At 57.8% G+C, this 21,367-nt stretch overlaps 1 protein-coding gene across 2 annotated transcripts in view; it reads right to left on the minus strand.

Annotated features, from left to right (window-relative positions):
- Nucleotides 1-586: 586 nt before the first annotated feature.
- The window catches only part of TLE3 (TLE family member 3, transcriptional corepressor), a 47,587-nt gene continuing 26,806 nt past the window's right edge, over nucleotides 587-21,367 (minus strand). The window contains exons 7-20 of one of the 2 annotated variants that reach the window (XM_082648068.1): nucleotides 18,071-18,275; nucleotides 16,268-16,284; nucleotides 12,560-12,679; nucleotides 11,582-11,632; nucleotides 10,779-10,931; nucleotides 10,232-10,364; nucleotides 9,480-9,664; nucleotides 8,561-8,637; nucleotides 7,546-7,795; nucleotides 6,913-7,160; nucleotides 5,937-6,084; nucleotides 4,987-5,137; nucleotides 3,795-3,871; nucleotides 587-2,689 (exon numbers count right to left, since the gene is read on the minus strand). In XM_082648068.1, coding sequence (XP_082504194.1) covers nucleotides 2,582-2,689; nucleotides 3,795-3,871; nucleotides 4,987-5,137; nucleotides 5,937-6,084; nucleotides 6,913-7,160; nucleotides 7,546-7,795; nucleotides 8,561-8,637; nucleotides 9,480-9,664; nucleotides 10,232-10,364; nucleotides 10,779-10,931; nucleotides 11,582-11,632; nucleotides 12,560-12,679; nucleotides 16,268-16,284; nucleotides 18,071-18,275 — 1,923 coding nt within the window. In that variant the 3' untranslated portion in view covers nucleotides 587-2,581. Of the gene's footprint in view, nucleotides 2,690-3,794; nucleotides 3,872-4,986; nucleotides 5,138-5,936; nucleotides 6,085-6,912; nucleotides 7,161-7,545; nucleotides 7,796-8,560; nucleotides 8,638-9,464; nucleotides 9,665-10,231; nucleotides 10,365-10,778; nucleotides 10,932-11,581; nucleotides 11,633-12,559; nucleotides 12,680-16,267; nucleotides 16,285-18,070; nucleotides 18,276-21,367 lie in introns of both variants that reach the window. The other variant, XM_082648067.1, reaches the window with a different exon arrangement.

The following is a 21,367-nucleotide window of genomic DNA, read 5'->3' on the forward strand; positions in this document are numbered from 1 at the left end:
CAAAATACGGAGTTGGAAACCACGTTCGTCCCTAGTTCTAGAGAGATTTTGCCCAGGGCTGCGTGACAGCCAAGAGCCTGGGAACCATCCCGGGCCAGCCCTGCCTCCCTGAGGGCACTGCCCTGCATTTCCTATCCTGCCCCTTCCGTAAATAAATCCCTCTTCCTTCAGAAATGCACCCGTAGTGAATTAGAGAGCGGGGTCAGCTCACAACATCTGAATTTAAGCTTAAAAAAGACGGTGGAGGTTTTCAGGGTCCTGATGTGACATCACAGACACTTTGCAACTTCACTGGAAGTTCATCACACTTCATTTTCTTCCCAAAAAGTTTAGCAGTGACAGCCGTAGAGGACTTTGGTGTTACCTGTGGGCTTCCCCTCAGGGCAAGTTAAGCACTCCCCTTAACTGTCCCGTGCGATCACTTTTTAGGGGCAGGGGCAGCATGGCAGTGCTTTGAAGAGAGAAGAGCTCACGTTTATGGATGACAAAGGAAGCTGCCCAGGATCCAGGACATGGGGGTGACAGCGCCCCGCTCTCTTCTTGGGGGCGGGGGATGCAATTAAAACGCAACGATCAAACCAACCTTTAAATAGTAACTTTTAAAAATATAAAAACAGCTCATTACAATGACTTTTCATTTTCTCTTTTCTTCAGGAATCAACTTGTCTTCCACCCTCGCCCTCCCTTGTGGGGAGAGCCTTAACAAGAGGTGGCAGCTGAGCATCTGAGACCCAGAGAGAGGAGGGAGAGAGGGAGGGAGAGAGACAGAGAGAGAGAGAGAGAGAGACACACAGACAGACTCTGGATACGTCTCCCCAGCCTTAGAAAGGGAACGCACCTTGCGTCTCTGCAGCCTCCCATGCCAGGTTGGGGGGTGGGGTGGGGGGGGGTGGGGGGTGAGGGGCGTGGTTCACCAGAGCCCCTCCTTCCTTCTCACCAGACAGAATCACACATTATAAAATAATCCATAAAAATGCAGTATAAAAATTATCTTCCATATGCTACATCCATGGAGAGCCCACCACCAGGACTCACGACGCCCTTTAGCTTTTCCTTAGAAGAAGAAAAAATAAGACCAAAAGGAAAAAAGGAAAAAAAAAAAAACCCCCAAAGACCAAAAACCCACCCAAATCCTAACACCTCAGAACATTTTGGTACCAAAAAGTGGCACCTGCAGGAGACGATATTCTAGCTGTAAGCTGTCTGGGCTCCTAAGAGAGACGGGAAGCTACAAGAAGTCAGCCCAGTGTGCCCCCAGCCCAACCCCAAGTCCCCTCGCCCCAGGCAGGGGGGAGATAAACCTGACTCACAGCTCTGCAGGTTAAATACACACTTTCCCTCTAAGGAGAGAGGAGGTCAGAGGCAGGAAAGGGGAGAGGAGGCATTTTATGAAAGGACATCACTTCTAATTCCTTTTATTCAAATTAAAAAAAAAAAAAAAAAAAAAAGCACCCACATCAGTTGCTATTTTTTCTCTGGTAGCTCCCTGAGCTGAGTCGCTATGCTTTCCTCTAACTTCGTGTCCTTTTTAGGTTGTGTCCGAAGATTAAGAAGGGCCGGAGACAGAGTGGCTTTGAACTTCCATTTCTCACCACGATAACCAAATGTGCACCAAAGAGAGATGGAGGTCAGGGTGGGTGGGAGGGAGGGAGGGAGAGAGAAAGGGAGAGAGAGAGACAGACAGACAGACAGACAGGGGGTCAGACACCTGAAAGGGGAGCATGGAGCTCAGGGGACTACAGAAAAACCCACCATTTCTGCTGCCGTCACCCGGGCTGACACCCATCTCAAGCTCTGTCAGTCCGTCAGTCTGTCTGGAGCTTGGTCCTGACACGCCTCAATCGATTCCCAGGTCCACACGGAGATACACTTGTCCGGGGGGTACCTGGTAGCCAACCTGGCTGCCAGCCGTAGTGCCTCTCCTCCACCCCAGGAGTTTTCTCCCCGTTCTACTCCCTCTCCATTCTGCACCCCGCTCCCTGCCTCCCCTTCCCAGATGGGAACTTTTGTTTTTTTTTAAAAAAAAAAAAAAGAAAAAGCCACCACCACGAGTGGATTACAAATACAGCAGGCGAAATACACGGCTGGCGTTGCCGGTGGGAAGGGGCCTCCTCCCCCCGCTGACCAGTCCGAGATAGGAGTCTGTTATTTACACTTTTCACAAACCTCGTGCGCTGCACAGTCAGGGACGTGAAACCCCCCCTCCCCTGGCACAAACGTGTGGTCCACGCTCCAGTGTCCCCGAGCCAGGGCAGGGGAACACATCAAAAACAAGAGGGGAAGGAAAGATTCATGAGGGCGTCTGTGGGGAGCTGGAGCCACGAGCCCCCGAATAAATCTATGTGTAGCATCTGCCAGGATCGTTAAGGGGAGGAGAGGAGAAATCCATCAGAGTCCGTGAGTCCCATCAATCCACGCCTGGGAGTCCCGACTGTGACGGGGGCACCTTCTCAGCCGCCGGAGCACAGCGCTGGCCCGCTTGCCGCCCATCCTCCACGTCCACGGAGCCCCTCACCGGGGTCTCCCCGGCACAGCTGAGTCTGTTTCTCCCGGAGTTTGACAGCCCTGTTACAGTCCTTGTTTAGTAGATGACCTCATAAACCGTGGCCTTCTTGTCACCAGAGCCTGTTACAATATATTTGTCATCCGCCGAAATGTCACAACTCAAGACAGATGAGGATTCCTTAGACTGGAGGAGGAGAGGCGAGAGAGGGCGGCGAGAGAAAGGACAAATTCACTTTGTGGGTACTGGACGCCCTCCCTTTCAGTGCTCTCTGAATTCAACCGCCCTCTGCCCGCCCTGGAGCCCACACTGCAGGGCCTTCAAACACAGCCCTTCCCGTTAGAGGGGCCCCTTCCACCTGCTTCCCCACAAGGAAAAGCTCGTTAACAGGGCCCAACGTGATCTGTACAGTCTCTGAGGAGCAAAACAGAACACTTGAGCCTTGTGAGCTTTGATCCTGAGTTTACAAACAGGAAGAAGCTTTTCTGAGCTGGGAGCAGGTGTCAACAGGCCAGACCCTCAGCCTGGTGAGCTAAGAAAAAGGATTTGCACCTGAGTTTTGAAGCATCCAGTGTAACTGGAGACTTGAAAGTTACGTGCGTGACACGCTAGACGCCAGACTTCTAGCCTGAATCCAGAAAGTGGCTTGTTGGCTCTGAGAGCGGGTGTGACTCTGTGTGTGTGTGTGTGTGTGTGTGTGTGTGTGTGTGTGTGTGTGTGTGTGTGTGTGTGTGGCATGTCTCTGTATGTGTGCGCGTCTGTGTGACCAAGTGAGAGGGTACAGCATCAGGCCCCAGGTCTTGAAAACTCACAGAAAGCCTCCTCCTTCTCTCCCATCTCCTTCTGGATCTTTCTCCTGCCCCACCTCTCTCCCTACTTGGAAGTGTTGAGATGAAATACGAACTTACTTGAATATCAGACAACACTGCTCAGAGAAAAAGCTGCCCAGTTTGCTCAAATGCCCAGCACACCTCCTGCGAGGGCTCAGCGTGCAGGCCAAAGCCAAGAGCATGTTTTCACTTCTCCTTGCTCTAGAAACCCTACAAGAGCCCCTGCTTAAAAGCCCTCACCCCGAGGGGTCAGATGCCATTAGCAGCAGAGTGTATGGCCCACGGATGCGCCCAAGTCCAAGCCCTTGCCTCTGGAGAACCCATCCTGGACCCCCGGCAGGCAGGGGCTGGAAGAGGCCAAGGCAAGTTCTGCTTCACCTCCCCCAGCCCCGCCCCCATCGCCGCGGACGGGCCCTGACTCTGGGCAGGATCAGGAGGGGCGCTCGGGTGGCGGGTGGTACCTGGAATATGCTAGCTCCATACGGTGTCCTCCAGGCGTTGAGAAGGTTATCCTTCCCGGTGCTCACAAACCACTTGCCTGCGGGCGGGAGGCAAAGGAAACGTCAGGTTGTGGGCTGCTGCCCTCTAAAGTGAGACCCGCCCCATACATGGCTGGCTGCCATGGAAACACAGTGTGAACCGCTAACCAGTGCTGGGCCAACTCTTCACTCGTGAGAGGCATTTTGTAACCGAGACACGGTAACACAAACATCGACACCCAGAGAATGCCTTCCTCTGCGATCAAGGGGAGGGGTGGGCAGGCTGGGATGGAGAAAGGGAGGATCTGCAGTTAATCACAGGGATTACACTGCCCGAAAGATGCTTTTTAAAGCCACTAAGGTTGACTGATCCATCTCGATTCTACCGCTGGAAGACGGCAGGAAGTGCTAGGAATGACAAAGCTCTGAGTGTCTGGAGACCCAGCGGAAGGCGGGGATCGCTGCAGGTGCGCTGCCAGGGCTCTGCCTGCGTTAATGCCCCAGGGCTCCCAGAGCCACGTGGGGTGCCTGCAATTCCTGGTCCACAGAAAGACCGGTCGGGGTTTAGAGAGGACGGGACGCATCAGAGCTGCACAGCCACAACTACTGAGTCTGCGTGCCACAACTACTGAAGCCCACGCGCCTACAGCCCGTGCTCTCCAACGAGAGAAGCCACCGCAATGAGAAGCCCGCCCACCGCAACGAAAAGGAGCCCCCACTCGCTACAACTAGAGAAAGCCTGCGCGCAGCAACGAAGACCCAACGCAGCCAAAAAGGAATAACTAAATTTTTTAAAAAGTAAAATAAATTTATATATTAAAGAAAATGAAGTGGGTCAGCAGATATTCCAATTCAGAGCTATGGCCACCAAAGCCTGGGGTCTGAACCACAACCTGGAAGCACTGCCGGCAGGGCTGTGAGTACTGTTCCTTTGCCCCAAGCCAGCAAGCTCTGGCTCTAGCCTGGTCTCACAAGTGCTTGGTACCCTGTGGCAGCATCTGCATCCGAGGATGCAGGGGGGGGGATGCCAGATGGGGGGTACCGGTCAGGGTCAGGGGGCCTGGCTCTGGGACCGTGCTCACTTTGGGGCTCTGGCCCTTCTCTAAGCTTTGGGCCGCATCTATGCACAGAGGGCAGGCCAGGCCTCCCGGGGCTCCCGCTCCCCCAGGCTCACCGCAGTAGGCGAATTTGAGGGATAGCACGCAGCTCTCGTGCAGGTGCAGCTGGTACTTGTCGGGCTTGGTGTGGTGCAGCACCTCCACGTTGCTGCTCTCCATGCCCACGGCCAGCCACTCCCCGGTGGGGCAGTAACCCAGCGAGAAGATCTGCGGGGGAGGGGCATAAGGAGATTAGCATCCTCCAGAGCCACAGGGGTGAGGGTTCCTCGAGGGCCCTGCTCTGGGACCCTGAAGGCTCAGCGTCCCACCACTCCTTCCCCCAGCACCTCCCCACCTGCCATTTGCAAAGCCAAGCCCGATAACCCAGGGGAATGGGATCTCGTGTTTCATCCCCATTTGACAGGTGACGAAGTTGAGGCCCAGAGAGGTTGCTGACTCTAGAAAGTGGCAGAGCAAACTCAGAGGTGGCACAGATATTTCCCTCTCACAGTTATTCTCTCTGCCTCAGTGACTTCCGCCTTTCCTTAAGAAAAATGTGAGTAAATAAAACACTAACGTCTTGAATAGCAAGATTAAAATATTAAAACAAGCAATAAAACAACAACAGAACCCAGTAACACCTGGCACTTATAGAATGCTATGAGCCATGCTTACAGCCAAGGCTTTTAGAGGGACCATTTCAGGTGCTCCCACCAGACCCATGAGGCAGCTATGACTATTCCCATCCCACGTACGAAAACCAAGGCCAAAGTGCTCAACGGCAGAGGAGCTGGGAATCAAATCCAAGCCGTTGGGGCAAGTGTGTCCAAATCCAAAGCCTTGTCGATTCTGTTTCATTGCCACTTCCTCCAGGAAGCCTTCCCAGATGGCTCAGGTTGGTCTCAGGTCCATTTGCAACGACCAGGTGTGAGGGCCCCTTTGTCCCCTGACTCAGCCACTGGGACCTGGGGAGGGAAGGCCCCACGCTGCTCCAATGGAAGGAAGGGGGGGGCTCTCGGGGGCACACCTGGGAGGTGAAGTCGTGCTGCTGCAGCTGCCGGCCCTCCCGCAGGTCCCAGGAGCGCACGGTGTTGTCCAGGCCTCCGGTCCATAGCTTGGTGCCGTCGTGGGAGATGTCTATGCAGCTGGCCCCATCCGTGTGGCCCTGGAACTGCCTAGGAAGGCCAGGCAGGGATGGGGGTGAGCTCCGGGGAAGAACCGATGCCAAGCGGACAGCCATCCCAGGGGGCAGGCCAGCTCCGCCTGAGCAGAACAGGAAACTGGGGTCCATCGTCCCCCCGAGGAGCCTGCAGCAGAGCCAGGCCTGGGCCCCTCTCCTACTCTGCTCAAGGGTCTTCGGCAGGGGCAGTTCTGGGAGAGCAGGTACGTAACAGGGGAACCCCCCCCTTAGCCCGACACCCCATGCCTCCTCAATTTGCATTCTTGATCCATCCTTGTCACCCCGCATAAACCACGCGGCTGAGGCCATAAACCAGCTGCATGGCGCTATGACTAACGCAGATGGCCACACTGCACTGAGGGCCGATGCTGGGCCCGGCGCTGGGGTCCGACTCTAAGGAAGGGGCTTCACTCCGCCCGTTGCATGCAAGGGAAACCGAGGCACGGAGGTTAAGTGACCTGCACAAGGTCACACGGAGGCAAGATTGAAACCCTGCAGTTTTGCTCCTGAGGCCCCACACTTAACCACCAAGAGGTACTGCTCCTCCACTCTGGTCTCAACGCCTCTCCTTCTCCTGCCCTCTCTGTGTGTCCCCAGCTCCCCTTCTCCCCAGAGCCTTGTGCAAGTTCCTGGGCCAAGGAGCCCTCCATCGTCTACCCATGTCAGGCATCTGGCACAAGCTGTCTTCTCACCTGGGTGCCCTCGCCCGCGCTGTTCCGGCCGGCCCACGGCACCTCGGACAGGCCAGTCGCAACAAAGATACCAGGCACGGCCAGCGAGGCCTTCCCAAGGACAAGGACCCCCGCTCCCTCCCGTGCCTAACCTGACTAGGGTCTGGTTGTGCAGGTCCCACACGGCAATGTTCCCGTCGCTACAGCAGGAGAAGCAGACTTTGGCGTCGGGGCTGATGGCCAGGGCGTAGCAGGCCGGAGCCGAGGAAGTCAGCTCGGCCTTGATGCGGGGCGTGGGTGACGCCAGGTCCCAGATGGTGAGCGTGCTGGCCTCGCCGCCCACGATGAGCGTGCGCCCGTCGGGGAGCAGCTTGCAGGAGCGGATGTAGTTGTCCCTGTTCTGGAGGGGGAAGGGGCAGTGTTCAGCACCACCCTCCTCCCCTCCTGGGGACCAGGGGGGTCCACCACACTGAGCACCCTGGCCGCTTCTGCCCACTTCCTGCCCTTGCCGAAGGCAGCTTCCAGTCCGACTCGGCTCCTCATTCACTCCTCGTTCACCCCCCTTTCAAACTTTCACTCACTTCTTCACAGACCCCTGGAGGTCGGCAACGCCTCCCCTTACGGACGACGAAAGTGGGGCTCAGGGAGGTTTGCCAACTTGCCCAAAGTCGCTCAGCCAATACAGGGCTGCACCTGGCCGGGGGGGATGGGGCTCTCCCCCGACCCAGGCTGTCCCGCTCTCCTAGACCAGGTGGAAGGGATGCCCCCAGCCCCGGGATCCTCACCAGGCAGTCCAGCTGGGAGATGGGGCTCTTGCTGCCCGGCTGGCTGATGTCCCAGATCTTCACGCAGCCCTTGCCACCTGTGTAGACGTGCCGCGTGGGGTTGCTGATGGTCACTGCGCACACCACCTCCCCGTGGCTCAGCGTGTTGATCTGCCGGGCGTGCCTGGGGATGCCGGGGCCTGCCAGGGCATCGTGGGGGAAGGGCACGGGCTGCATCTGCCCGTCAGCACTCACGTGGAAGGAGTAGGCTCTGGGAGGGGGAGAACCACACTTCTGCCATCTCCAATCCTCTAATGACAGTGTGCACAGCTCCTGCCTAGTTTGACCGGCACCCGCCCCTGCCTGGCCTCCTTGCCTCCAGGTGTCCCCTCTCCCCAGATCTGAGGGCACCTGGTAACCCCAACCTCCTTGGCCTGGCTCCACCGGGCCGGAAACCGCTGCAGAGTCCAACCTTGGCTTCTGCCCCCGCTCACAGATCCCTGCTGCAAACCAGGCTGCTGACCCCAAACTGGCCATGCGAAGGGAGCACCCTTCCCCCACCCAGCTTGAACGCCACCCCTCCTCTAGGAGCCAGTGACGTTAGGGAGGAAAACGTGTCTGCGACCCTCCAAATGAGTCCCAGGGTGCACATCAGGGCCAGGGGCGAGCCAGCGTGGTCGGCCTGCTGTCTTAAGTGCCAGCTGTGGGCAGAACCCACAGGAGCCCCCGAGGCCAGGGCAGCTCCACGGCGTTTGGTTGAGAGACCGCAGTGTCCGAAGTGTTCCTTCCCTCTCAGAGCCCAGGGACCACATCCTCCACCCCAGCCCTGTCTCGTTCCCCTTTCAGAGGGAGCCTGGGGGCCGTTCAGGAGCGCGGCCAGGCAGCTTTGCTGGGGTTGCAACCTGGCCTCTGGGTACCCCGAGAGGGGCAGACACCTTCCCTCAGGGGAGGTCCACCAGGGCAGGGGATGGATGGGTGGGTGGGTGGTGTGCTCTCCCCTGCCCTCCCCAAGAAGCAGAAAATAGCCAAAGCTTACGGTTTTCCACCAGGAATGGAGGCGAGGCTGGAGGGCAGGCCCGTGGCCCGCATCGGGGGGTGAGGGTCAAACCCAACCTGTAAGGCAAGGCCAGGCCAGCCCTTAGTGCGGGATGCCGCCATACGTCCCCCCACTACACATCCCCCTCCACCACCTCCTGTCCCACCCGCACGGCGCTGCCTCTTCAGAACCCGAGACAGCTGGGCAGAGCACGGCCCCTTGTTCCAGAGAGAGCACGGGCCCAGGAGGGCCAAGTGCCTCGTCCAGGACAATGGCAGGAACAGGATGATGGTCCAGACCCCGAACTCTGAGCCGGTTACCTTCCACTCCCACCCCCAGCTCATTCTCCCTGCTCTGCAAGGCCGAGCGGGCCCCTCCTCACTTTGTTCCCTCCCCTGGTGTCCCAGGGGGCTTGTCATGTGGAGAGGAGGCCAACCTGGGTTCAGGAGATCAAGAGAAAAACCGTCTCCTGGAAGAGGACCCACCTCTCCAGTCTGAACTGCTCTCAATAAACGGCAGACAAATCTTGGTATAACGGGCTGCCCCGTTTGCCAAGTCCCTGCCTCGTGGAAATCACCCGACTCACCGTGGGATTCCCACCCCCACAGAGCCCAGAAAGAGAGGTGTCAGCCCCGCTTCCCAGATGGAAAGGGGCAGCCCAGGGAGGCTGTGTTGTGTGAGGTCACGTGGCAACTGATGGGCAGACGGGGTGGGACCCAGGTCTGCTGACCCCCAAGTGTGTTCCACTCTTATTCCTAATAAACACTCTACCCCAAAGGCAGCTAGCTGCCTGGTCGCTGGGCCCAGGTCCCCTTTGGTGTGCACGAAGGGCCACCTTCACCCCCTCCAACTCCCCCGCTCCTTACCCAGTCCCCCCAAAAAAGGAGCCAAAAGGTCTACGTACAGCTCCAAAGCTCACCATTGGCGATCGGCCATAGGCGGCGGCAGCAGCGGCGGCAGCCGCGCTCATCTGGGGTGGGATGTTGTGGAGGCCGGCGTAGGCGCTGGGGCTGGTGAGGGAGCCGTTCATCTCATGGTGGCTCATCATGGCAAAGGGTGCAGCGTAGGAGCTGGTGATGGAGATGGGCGTGCGCAGGGCTGAGGCTGCAAGGAGGCGGCCGTCAGCCGGGAGAGGCCACCAAGGGGAGTGGGCCCCACGCCTCCATCAAGGGCAAAGCTCAGGCCACCAGGCTGCCTCCCTGCCCAGCAGCAATCCCTCCTGTGTTCTAAAGCTGCCTACTCCAAGCAGTCCTCCTGGACTGAACCCACCTACCAGAGAACCCCATCTTCACAGCCTAAGAAGGTTCGAGCTGAGAGATGTGACCACCGCTTTTTATAGAGCAGGACTCGGAGGCCCAGAGGAGGGGGCTGTTCAGAGCCTCACAGAACTAACAGCAGAGGCAGACAGATCACTGGTGTCCCGACCTGTCTGAAGCTCCTTCCACACACCTAGTGCACAGCGGCTCCAGGAAGCCCTGACATCGGTGTTGAAGCACCAGGCACTCACCTTCTCCTCAAACCTGACCAGGTCCCCCAGAGACGGGCCCTGGGAGAGCCCTGACTCTGACCCCCCTCCCTGGCCCCCACCTGTGAGGCTCCAGCCCTGGCCTGGGGCAGAGCCCCTCCCCTCAAACATGGTCAGCCCAGCCCCATCGTGCCTACCCATTATACCTATCGGGTCCATGCCTGGAGGCTTGCCCGGCATCGACCGGAGTCCTGGGGTCGTGCTGGTGCCCGGAGTTGGGGCATCGTTCCTTGGGGTTGGTGTGTTGGACTTGAGCCCAGGGGTGGAGGATTTGTCATTCTGAAGAGGGTAGATGCAGAGACCAAGGGAAGCCATGAAGATTCCTTTCTCCCAAGAGCTGGGCACCACATGAAGCCCAGTGCCGGACCCAGCTCTGAATCTTCTGCCCCACAGCTCCTCAATTCTTGCCCAATCTTGTTTGGCAGGGACTGTGGTAATTGTTCCCATTTAATAGATGCAGCAGCTAAGGCTTAGAAACGTTAACTAATGATAAGCACAGGGCTCAGCCTGTAAGTGGTAAAGACAGGATTTGAACCCAGGCCAAGCCCCAATCCGTGTACTTTCTACTCCAGCCCTCTGCCTTCCACTTAGCACCACTCCAGATCCAGACCCTTTTCCAGAACGTTTTCCCTCTGCCCCCACGTTCCCCACCCTCTCCCAGCCTCTGCGGCGCCAGGGGCAGACCCCACATACATGACCAAGGTCTTTGGTCTTGGAGGAGGGCGTGCTGCTGGAGGAGGCCACCGAGGCGGGGCTGGTGGGAGCGTCCTTCTTCAGGCCACGGGCCTTGTCCAGCCCGTTTTCAGGAGGGGAGTGTGCCGGGCTGACCCGGGGCGTCGCTGGGTCCTAAAAACACAAGTGATACGGGGATGTGCCGCGCAGTGACGAGTCTGGAGTCTCTCTGCTCTGGGGACGGGAATGGAGTGGGCACAGGGCATGGGAAAAGAGCCTGGTCCCAAGTGGGGACAATGAGTTTTTAATGACCTAGTCTGACCCCTTCATCCCACAGATGGGGGGAGACTGAGGCCTGGGTGGGTGGAGGTGACCTGCCCAAGATCAAATACAGGTTCAGGACTCCAAGCTGGGCAGCTGGGCCTTGGCCCTGGGTAGGTCCTTTCCAGCTCCCCCTCCCTCGCTAAGGCTGACCCAGGAGGCTCACAAGCCCAAGATCCCAGGGGTGGTGGGGAGAACAGAGCTGACCTGGAGGACCATGGTGACTGGGAGCCAGCCCTCCCCTGGGGTCTTCAGGGGCCTCTCTCTGGAGACCCAGCCTAGGAACCCCAGCAGTGTGCACGAATGCCCAGCCACCAGGCAGCCAAGCCCTGCCCTCCTCCTCCTGACCAGCTGGATGCCCCAACCCCAAAGGCCTCGTCACCCAGCTGGGGCTGCTGGTAACGGTGCAACAGCTGAGACACGACAGCTCCCACCCAGGACAGGAGCAATCGCCGACCACCCTGCCCAGGGACAGTCGCCCTGCGACCTGGGCCGGCCCTTACCTCATTGGAAACGTCCACCACCAGATCGTCACTCTTGTCCCCGTCACTGTCCTGCACGGAGAGGGAAGCCAGTGAGAGGCCACGCCCACCCCAGACTGAGCCCAGACCACGCCCCTGCTTCCACCAGCCAGGATCTGAACCCCGGCCAAACCCCAAAGTCCATGCTCTCCCCACTCAGCCCCACCAAAGCTGACCTCTTCTCCCTGCTGTTTGCTAGCCCAGCCCCCAGCCCCACGGTCACTCTGCTCCCACGCCCACAGGCGGCCTCACCAACACCTGCCCAGTTATAATATTTCTAAGGCTGCTTTAACATGTCGCTCTGGAGCCAGACACCTCTCTCCAGCTGGCCTGATATCCACCACCATTTGCAAGTGAGTGCGCTGGTCTCGTTCCATCATTCCCATCACCGTGTGTGTGGGGAGGGGATTAGCCTTGTCTCCCAGAAACGCAGCTGAGGCTTTGGCTGTGCTACGTGTCCGGAGCCCCAGAACAGCCAAGGAGCTGAACACGGAGGGCCGGGCCCAAGGGCACCAGGTCCCACAGTGCATCGCCCCCTGCCCTCTGCCCCAGCTCTCAGCCCTGCTCGGCCTGGCACAGAGCAGACACCACGACCACCTGTAGGGTCGAAGTGTGGGGATGCCAGGAACGGTCCCCAGAGCAGACCGGAGGTTCTGAGGGGGCCGTGATGGCAGCAGGGGGTTTTTGGCCCATCGGGGGAGGTGCCCCTAGCTCTCCCCAGGCCCTACGGAGGCTGGGATGACTTCCCTGTCCACTGCCTCCTGGCCATGGTCCGCAGGCTCACAGGACATCGGTCTGTGGACGCTTCCCCTGCCCGGGCCACCTGCCCTCCTCAGTGCGGCAGTGTCTCCTGCCCCCACCTCTTCCTGACTCTCCCACGACTCAGGCCCCGTGGGGTCTCCCCCAGCCCAGCCCACCCAATCCAAACCCCGGTGGAACCCGCCGCGCTCTCAGACGCACGTATCGGCTCAGACTGTCCTTCTCCTCTGCTTTCCGCTTCTTGGCTTCCATGCTGTAGTCGGCGGAGCCCCGGTGCTTCTCACTGGCCCGCAGGCTTTCCGAGGGCGACACTGAGTTATTCTGGAAGCAAGGAGGAGAGTGAGTATGAACATTTCATGCACATATCGACATAGCTAAGTGACTCAGAAGGTCAACTGAGGTGTCGTGTGTGTCCTGCAGGTCTCAGCTCCATCGGAGGTTCCCCAGGGACGCCTTCCCAACTCCCCAGACTCGGTTCCTCTGGGAGCACGACAATTCTCTTTTATAGCTGCTATTAGATAATTAACCCAGCACGGGCCGTCTGCCTCTGGCCTATGAGACTGTATGCCTCATGAGGGCGGGCGGGGGTCACGCCTGTGTCCCCCACCGCCCATCTGTGCCTGCCACATACATTTGCTCAAAGAATGGATAAGCTCAATCTGCACTGCGTCTCGAAAGATGGATCTGAGCCGACAAACTGGGGCCAAGTGCAATACTTCACCTGCGGAACCCGACAGGAGCGGGGAGACTGACCGGGACGGGGATCGCCGGGGTGCCAACAGGCCTCCTAAGTGTAGGTGGGCGATGGGGCATTTTGTGCGAACACCCTACAACTACAGCATGGCCTTCTACAACTTTAGAGAAACTCCAGAGTTATAAAGAAACAGAAAATGCAACGTCATGAAGCCTTTCCCCTCTTAAGACAGGAAAAGGTATAGAGGACAGGCAGACTCCCCCGCTTTGTAATGACGGGAAAGGAGGGGCCCCAAGACAATGGGCAACGTGCCCAAGGTCCCCCAGCAGCAGGCAACACGAAGGAAACCCAAGTTTTGCAGGCCTGGAAGAGACTTAGCAAGTTCTCCCTTCAACTACAAAGCAAGTGAGGACAAGGAGAGTTTGGAATTTCAGGCCTGGGAAGAGGGAAGGTGGGCCAACAGGCGAGGCAGGAGAAGTACCGGCCAGCGGGTCCGGGGACGGAGCGATGCTGGAAGGGGAGAGCTGCCCGCAGAGGAGGACCCTGGCTGGTGGTGTGATGGGTAACCAGGAGCGGGCTGGGAGCAGGGAGGGAGGAGCTACGGGCAGGGGTACCTGCCAGCAAACCTCTGTGCCGAGAGAAAAATACCACAACCCCCTCCAGGGGGCTGCCGAGGCTTGCCCCTTCCTGAGAGGCCACGCGACCCCGTCCCCGCTTCGCTCGGCACCCTCTAGGGCACCTGCCCTGGATCAGGCCTGGGGCTGGATGCCAGGCGTGCAGGAAAGAACAAGACACAGTCCCTGCCCTCCAGGAGCTCACAATCCAGCTGGAGGGAAGGCCAAGTCCGCTTCATCCCCATCCCCAGGGGTGTGTGACGAGGCCACACGGGGACCCAGAGAGACGTCTGCTCCGAGGAGAAGGGCATCAAGAGGCAGCTGGAAAGTCTCCCCACGTCCCCAGCGGCCGGGGACAGTGTGCCGGAGTGGGGTGGGGGGGAGCGGTGCGGGAGCCAGCCACAGGACTTTATTTCCTCCCCTAAGCCGGTTTCTGGGCAGCCCTTCCCTGCCAAGCTTCTGCCTGAAGCAAATTAAAATGGCAGAGTTATCAAACCTTGAAGAAAATATGGAGGTTATAACGGAAGTGCAGCTCAACCCTCCCCGCAGCCGGGCAGGCGCGGCGGCGATCCACGCACAGCCGTGATTCAATTAGCCGGGGCGAGCGCCGGCAGAAAAATCGCCGTCATTTCATTTCAGTTCCTCTGACGGTGGCCACCCCGCGCTAAGCAGAAGCGCTCCCAGCCCCTCTGCTCTCGGGTGGGCAGGCGGGGAGGAAAGGGGGGCGCGCGGCTGCTCGTGTTTCTCCCCGCGACCAGGGCCACGGCTCAGAGAACAGCGGGCTCTTTCTTCTCCTGCAGTCAGGCTGAAAACCCTCGCTGCTACCGGAGCAGAGTCCTGTCAGGCGTTTAGCGGCATCGATCCAGCCCGCCTCTGGCTGGCAGGCGGCCAAAAAACTAAGTATTTTTTATTGCTTCGGCTAGGCAAGGAAATATGAATGAAGCTACCTCTAATTGGACTCCAGACTAACCCCTCCGGGACAGCTTCCAGCCCCTCCAGCCGGTCCCCCTCCCACTCCGACACGGCCCTGTCTTTCCTGCCGGGGCCTCATCTGTTGACAACCTGGTTTCCAAAGGGCTGATTACGTGTGTCTACACTCCCTCCAACACCATGGCCGCGTGCACACATGTGAGCCCCTACTGCCTGTCCCCGGGACGCCCCACACCCCCTCCCGGCCCAGGACGGCGTCCCGATTCATTTCCACGGCATTCTCCAGTGGCCCAAGGATGGCCCCTCTGCCCTGAGTCTGGATGTCGGCGAGCACTGAGGAGCGAAGAGCCCAGCTCTTAGGGGTTCCCCATGGGTTCCTTCTAGCAGAAATCGTTCACAGATGGGGGCACAAAGCCAGAGTCAAGAGCGACGAGGACGAGCATGAGCATGTGTGAAGGCAGGGAAGGGGCCGAGCACTTCTCTGTGCGGCAGGTCCCTGTTAAGCAGGTTAAGCTCCGGATCCTGGGTCCCGTTCTGAGCAGGGGGTCTTCCTAGCTAAGCGGAGAGGCTGGCTGGGCAGGAATATTGCCATGTTACAGATAGAGAAACTGAGGCTCAGAGAGGCCAAGAGGACTCCCCAACGTCCCATGAATCTGGGACCAGACTGAGCCTTGAGGTGTCCAGCCCAGCCCTCCAACAAGGCCACCCACTGGGATCAACACTAAAGCAATCAAAATGGATGTACAGTTTCAGCTGTTCCTTTCTTACGCACCTAGCCATTCCTGGGCCCACATGACCTGGATTTCTGAGCACACAGGCAAGTCGAGAGGGGACGTGAGCACCGCTGCTAATGGGAGGTTTAAAGTCAGCCCGGGTAGAGGGCTGGGAAGGGGAGGTGGGTCGGGATGGAGGAGCTGCCCAAGGAAGCTGCTGTCTAGATGGTTAGTTAACTGCCTGACCTTCCAAGTCCCACTTAACACGAGGTAATAACCAAAGCCATCCTAACAGATTAGATGGCCCCAGATACGAGGACGGCGATGAGGAATAAAATAGCTGTGTTAATCGCTGGAGGATTTTTTTTTATCCAGACTCCACTGTGCTTATTCAGAGGCTTATTCACTTGAAACAGAACCTCTGAGCCTCCGTGTGCTCAGAAAGATTTACAGCAAATCTCAGAGCTGACAGACACGCAGGCAGCCTGCCCTTAATGCTCGCTTGCTAGCACTTTCTCAAACCGAGTTAAAGCCTAGAACAGGGAGAAGCCTCAGGTGTTGGGAGGAAATGAGGAGGATATAGGATCATACAGGGGTCAGCCAATCTGGGGGGCAGGGAGGCACTCCGGCCCCAAACGAGGGGGGGACACCAGGGTCCCGAGCTCTGGGCTCAGCCTGTGACTCCACAACCCCCCCTTGGAGGGCCCAGGGCTGGCTGGCTGACCTCTCCAGTAATCACCTCTCCTACAAAAGGCGTTTGGTTAGAGCTCACTTAGCCCAGCTCTTCATTTCACAAATGATGGCCCTGAAGCCTGGAGAGACGAAGGCTTCCCCAAGTGCAGGTCACTCAACAGGGGACAACACCCTCCTCCCAGGAGCCCACACAGGGTTAGGGCTGACCCTCCCCCAGCACCCAACCCCCCCCCCCCCGCAACAGGTTCCAGAGTGCTGGACTTACCGTGCTGGATTCTCTCTCTTTGGGGACAGAAGGCCAGGACAGGAGGAGGGTCAGGTCCCCCAAGACAAAGAAACAAAAAAGAAAGCAAGGTCAGTATCGTCCGGTTGCCTTTTATGCTTTGCTAGTTCACGGGTTTTAAAACGAGCAGCGGCCTGGCTCTGAGTCACCGCGGGTCAGCCAAGGTAGGGCCATTAGGTGACGTCTCTCAGTTTGGAAATTAACCGCCCCAATCCCAATGCTTCACTCGGCCACCAGGCCCCGGCGGGGCAGCAGCGGGGGATCTGTGGCCTAGCTCTCCCTGACATGCGGAGAAGGGCACCAAGATTACTGGTCAGCAGTTTTTAAAGCCGTAAACTTGGGAAGGATCGTGCTACGCAAAATAGCCATGGGATCTGGGAGTTGAGAACATTATTGTTATTTTTTTGTTTTTTAAAGGAATTATCGGAGTGGTATTTTGGTGGTGGTGTTTTGCTGTATGCGGGCCTCTCACTGTTGTGGCCTCTCCCGTTGTGGAGCACAGGCTCTGGACGCGCAGGCTCAGCGGCCAAGGCTCACGGGCCCAGCCGCTCCGCGGCATGTGGGATCCTCCCGGACCGGGGCACGAACCCGTGTCCCCTGCATCGGCAGGCGGACCCTCAACCACTGCGCCACCAGGGAAGCCCGGTGTTGGGTGTTGTTTTTTAATTAATACTCTTCTCTGTTTCTTTACCAAGACGCCCCAGGAAGCTGAGGCCTCTGATTATTTGCCCAGCCAAGCACTAGCTCCCTGATCCTCCTGTCTGTTGTGGGGAGGCCCTCTTCCTCTGCCAGGAGGACCATCCTACTGCAGGGGCAAAAAAACTTAGTCTCTGGTTCCCACGACCTGCTCCTACCGCCCCATGGCCCCGGCCCAGGCAGGATGGTAACACTCCAAGCCCCCCGTGCCCAGGGCCGGCTCATAACACGTTGGCCATGTGCCCCAGTAAGTAAGGGCAAATCAAACCATCACATGGTACACCTTAAACAGGATAGCATGTGTCGACTGTATCTCAATAAAGCTATAAGACTAATATCTAAGGGCAGACCACACAAGGTGGCAATCTTTGCAAAGGGTCTGCTAGGAAGTCAGGCCCTCTCCTTTCCCGATCAAACTAGGCCCCCTCCCAAGGCCCTTCGCAGCGCAGCTTCAGGGGTCTTCGCGGGACAGGCTGGGTTAAGGGTAGAGAACGTTCTCATTCCCAGTCTTCCCAATCATCTCCCTGCAGCAGTGTCACCACCACCTCTACTTAAAGACAGTCCCCTAATGAGGCTTTACTTGAGCGCCAACTGGGTATCTTTTTCAAAGGACGTGGTCTCTGTCCTCAGAGGACTAAGGATCCTGGTGAGGATAAAACACTTTCCAGGGTAGGAAACAGAAGAACGGTAACAAAGGGCTCCGTCTTGGGACCCCCAACTCTTGAACTCTTATGGGAATTTGAAAAGAGACCCTCAGCTTGGCCAGGAGGGCATCCTGCAGGGGTGGGACTGGGGCTGGCCCTTGGAGGGTGGACAGGGTGTGGCTAGGAAGATGGGAAGGTATTCCAGGAAGAAAGGACAAGATGTCTTCCAGGGCAAAGAAGAGAAGGTACACATCAGGGATTGGGGGGTGGCCTGGGGGATGGGGCTCCAGTTTCCATGTACCAGGATCTTAATAGATGGCCCCAAGCCTTTTGCTAACTCCTGGTCCTAGGGTGACAGCATTTGCTGTGTCTGTTCACAGAGGGGCCTCCGAAACCTCTGCCCCCAGCCCTGCACGCTGCCCTCCGCCCCTGCCCCGGGCCGCACCTCTGTGATCCAGTTCATGGTGGTTCTTCTCGTCCTTCACCGACAGGTGGGCCTGGCTGCCCAGGGCACCAAGCGCCAGCAGCCCTGAGCTGCTCCCCGTCACCGGGGGGATCCCTGGAGGCTGGAGGCCTGACGGGTGGGGCGGCAGCTGCACCGGGGGGCCGTGCGTGGCGTGGGAGAGGTGCTGCGCCTGGAGCTGCTGTTGCTGTAATGAAGTTGGTGGTGAGCGCGGCTGAGCGGGGAGGGCCGGGGAGGCTGGGCCAGCCCTCTCGCTCCTCCAGGAAGTGCCGGGGGCACGTGCCCCCCGTACCTCTGCCCCCAGCTCAGGCCACACATGCTGTCATGCTGGAGGAAGTCTGGTAATGGACCGCAATTGAGACACAAGATCTATGATGGCAAACGCTCCACCTCCTCTCCAACCCCAGTCTCAGGACAGAACTTCTCAACGCATGTCTCCAAGCCCAAGATAAATACAGCATGCGTTTAAAAGCCAGTCGTCGGGGCTCCCTCTCCGTTGAGGGCGATCCACTTTTACGCTCCCGACGGCCACAGTTTTGCTCATGCTTGCATGCCTGCAAACGTCAGCAGCCGGCGCTTCCCACCCTGAGCCCGTACCCTGGGGAAGACTCCCTAATCCTGAGGAACTCCAAGCCTGTCTTACAAAGCGGAGGCAGGACACGGCAGAGGAGTACCGAGATCGAGAGGAGTTTGGGGCCAGTGGAATGAGAGCCGACGTCACCGGACATCAGAGTGGAGAACAGGGTAACAGGAGGAGTGGGGGCTTTGGAATCAAGACAGACCAGGATTCAAATCCTGGCACTCACTAGCTGGGTGACCTCAGGCAGGTTACTCACTAAGTGATCTCATAACAATAGCTAAACGTTTCCCAGAGGCCCTTCCAAGGCTCCCTCCCCTTCCAAAATCTAGTCGTGCATTAAGTCACTTATTATCAATAGCAAGGGTAACAATCCCTAATTAAGGATTCCACTTGGCACTAGCCTCAGGGTCTTTTCCCCCTTCCCCTTGCGCTCCCCCAGCAGCCAAGACAAAGCGCCCTTTATCATTCCCAAGATTGCGTCAAGAACCACGGGCACTGTGGGGCACGCTACGCCACGGCTGAATACTTCATAGGGACTGAAATATGTCTTAGGAATGGCTGGGCCCTTGGGTACACATACATCTTTCTTCTCAACGAGCACAACAGGAGGGAACAGAAATTTACTGAATGCCTGAATCAATGCCTGGGCCCTTTCCAAATATTTTCTCTGACCCTTCCAACTACCTGGCAGAATGGGCCAGAAGGCCCATTTTACAGATGGCAAACTGGCACCTAGGGGCCGGAGGGGGCAGCCAGTAACTAGCCAAGTCTCACCCCTAGTGTGGTATCTGAACTCAAATCTGTCACCCACCGACGTCAGCCAAAGAATGTGCCTAAAAGACCCTCCTCCCCAAAGCAGGGAGAGTTGGTGGGGGTGACAAAGAGCTAAGATGTGACGAGCTCGCCTGTCAGTGTGAACCGTGGCTCTCAGGCCACTGATGAACAGACAACAACACACAATGCAGGCCCACGGCTCTGGACAGACGTGAGGCTCCGAGAGGCAATGAGTGTGTTTGAGGTCAGGGATTAAGAGCCCCACTCTTCCCCAACTAAGCCGCCAACCGCCAACCTGGTGCACCCCCAAATTAATGGCACCCCCAGTCACACCACACTCCTGGCCCCAGAGAGCTCATTTCTCAGTTTGGGGAGAAAGGCTGGGACCCACGGCCATTGCTCCAGACCTAGGACATCTCTTGGTGGGCAGTTTACGGAAGCCGCCGGTGGGCACTGGTCCAGGTTGCAGCCTGACCCCAGATCTGCCTCGAGACGCCAGAGCAGAAGCGAAGCCGAAGGGCCCCCTGGAAGCCCTCCCCATCATCCGGGTCAGAACAGGTTCCTCCTTTCTGAGAGTTATGACAGCTCAGACTCTGGAGCCAGACAGACTAAGGAAGATGTCCCGCTCGATCTCTTATCAGTACTAAGAACTTAGACAACAGTGGACCTCTCTCAGCCTCAGTTTCCACATCTGCAAAGTGGGGATCAGAATGCAGCCCATCTCTTCAGGTTGTACAAGGATCACGTGCGTAACTACATGTGAAGGCAAAGTAGGTGTTCAACAAACATTAGCAAAAACTATGAGTGGACCACAAATAGAACTGCATCTTTCTCTGATCTTGGCAACTCGTGGGCTCCAGGAAGAAAGGACCTTGTTTTATCCATCCCAGCACCTCGGGTGGGGCCTGGCATGTTTGCCCAATACACATCTGCTGGGTGAATAAATGAAAATGTTGGAAAAGGGTTTACACAGAGAGGCTGGGAAGTAAGTCAGCAGAGTGGCTCTGTCCAAAAGCCATCCACCTGCCCAGATCCAAGCCTCCTCTTGGTTGGGAAGAGGGGCATCAGTGGCGCATCCTGCTTCCCAAAACACGAACCAGTGAACCAGCATCAGAAACTTGGAACAAAGGCTGTAGTTGCAGTGGCTGTTTGGAAGACAGTGGCTTTCAAAGCTGCTGAGCTTCCCAGACGGACAGGTTGGTTTTCAGCTGTGGCCCGTCAAGCAGGAGTGTCTCTTCTTTGCAACAGAGGAAAGGCAGCTTCCATGTACTTCTCATCTTCAAATACAAGAGCACCCCCTGCACAGCCAGAAACTCCCCTGAGGTCTGCTCTGGGTGGCTGGAAGGTATCGTCGGGAACGGCCCAGCAGGCTCCAGGAAGCAGGGACAGAGAGCCGACCTCCTCCCAGGCTCCTCTCCTGGGGCGAGGACAGACGCCAGGGCTTGTTGGGCCAAGGGTCTGCTAACAACAGTCCTGGTTGTGATAAAGGGTGAGATAAAGTCTTTGCCGCAGCGGGGCAGGGGGAGCCGGCTGGCAGTGATCCACCTGTCTCTCCGTCCCCGTGTTGCAGGCAGGGTACAGCCATCCTCAGGCTGCATTTCTATCCCTGTGACATATCTGTGACTTCAGAGGGCGATGTGCAGAAACACAGTGACATCCGAGTGGGAGGGTGACAGCGTTTTCAACTGGGGACAAATGGGATCAAGTCCACCGTCTGAGGAGGGAACTGGGCTTCACCACTCTGCAGCAGCCTGTCCCTGGCTTCCACCATTCCCTCCAAGACCAGGATTTCTCCGTCCACCATAGGAAAGGAAGTCAACCACCCACCCCGCAACCCCAAAAGAGGGGTGGGGCGTCTGGAGGCAAGCCCCCTCGTGAGCACGCCCTCCTCCCACCTTTAACATTTCACACTGGGACAGCAACCT

Source organism: Grampus griseus, assembly GCF_964374135.1.
Source record: "Grampus griseus genome assembly, chromosome: 2".
In the NCBI taxonomy this organism is placed as follows: domain Eukaryota; kingdom Metazoa; phylum Chordata; class Mammalia; order Artiodactyla; family Delphinidae; genus Grampus; species Grampus griseus.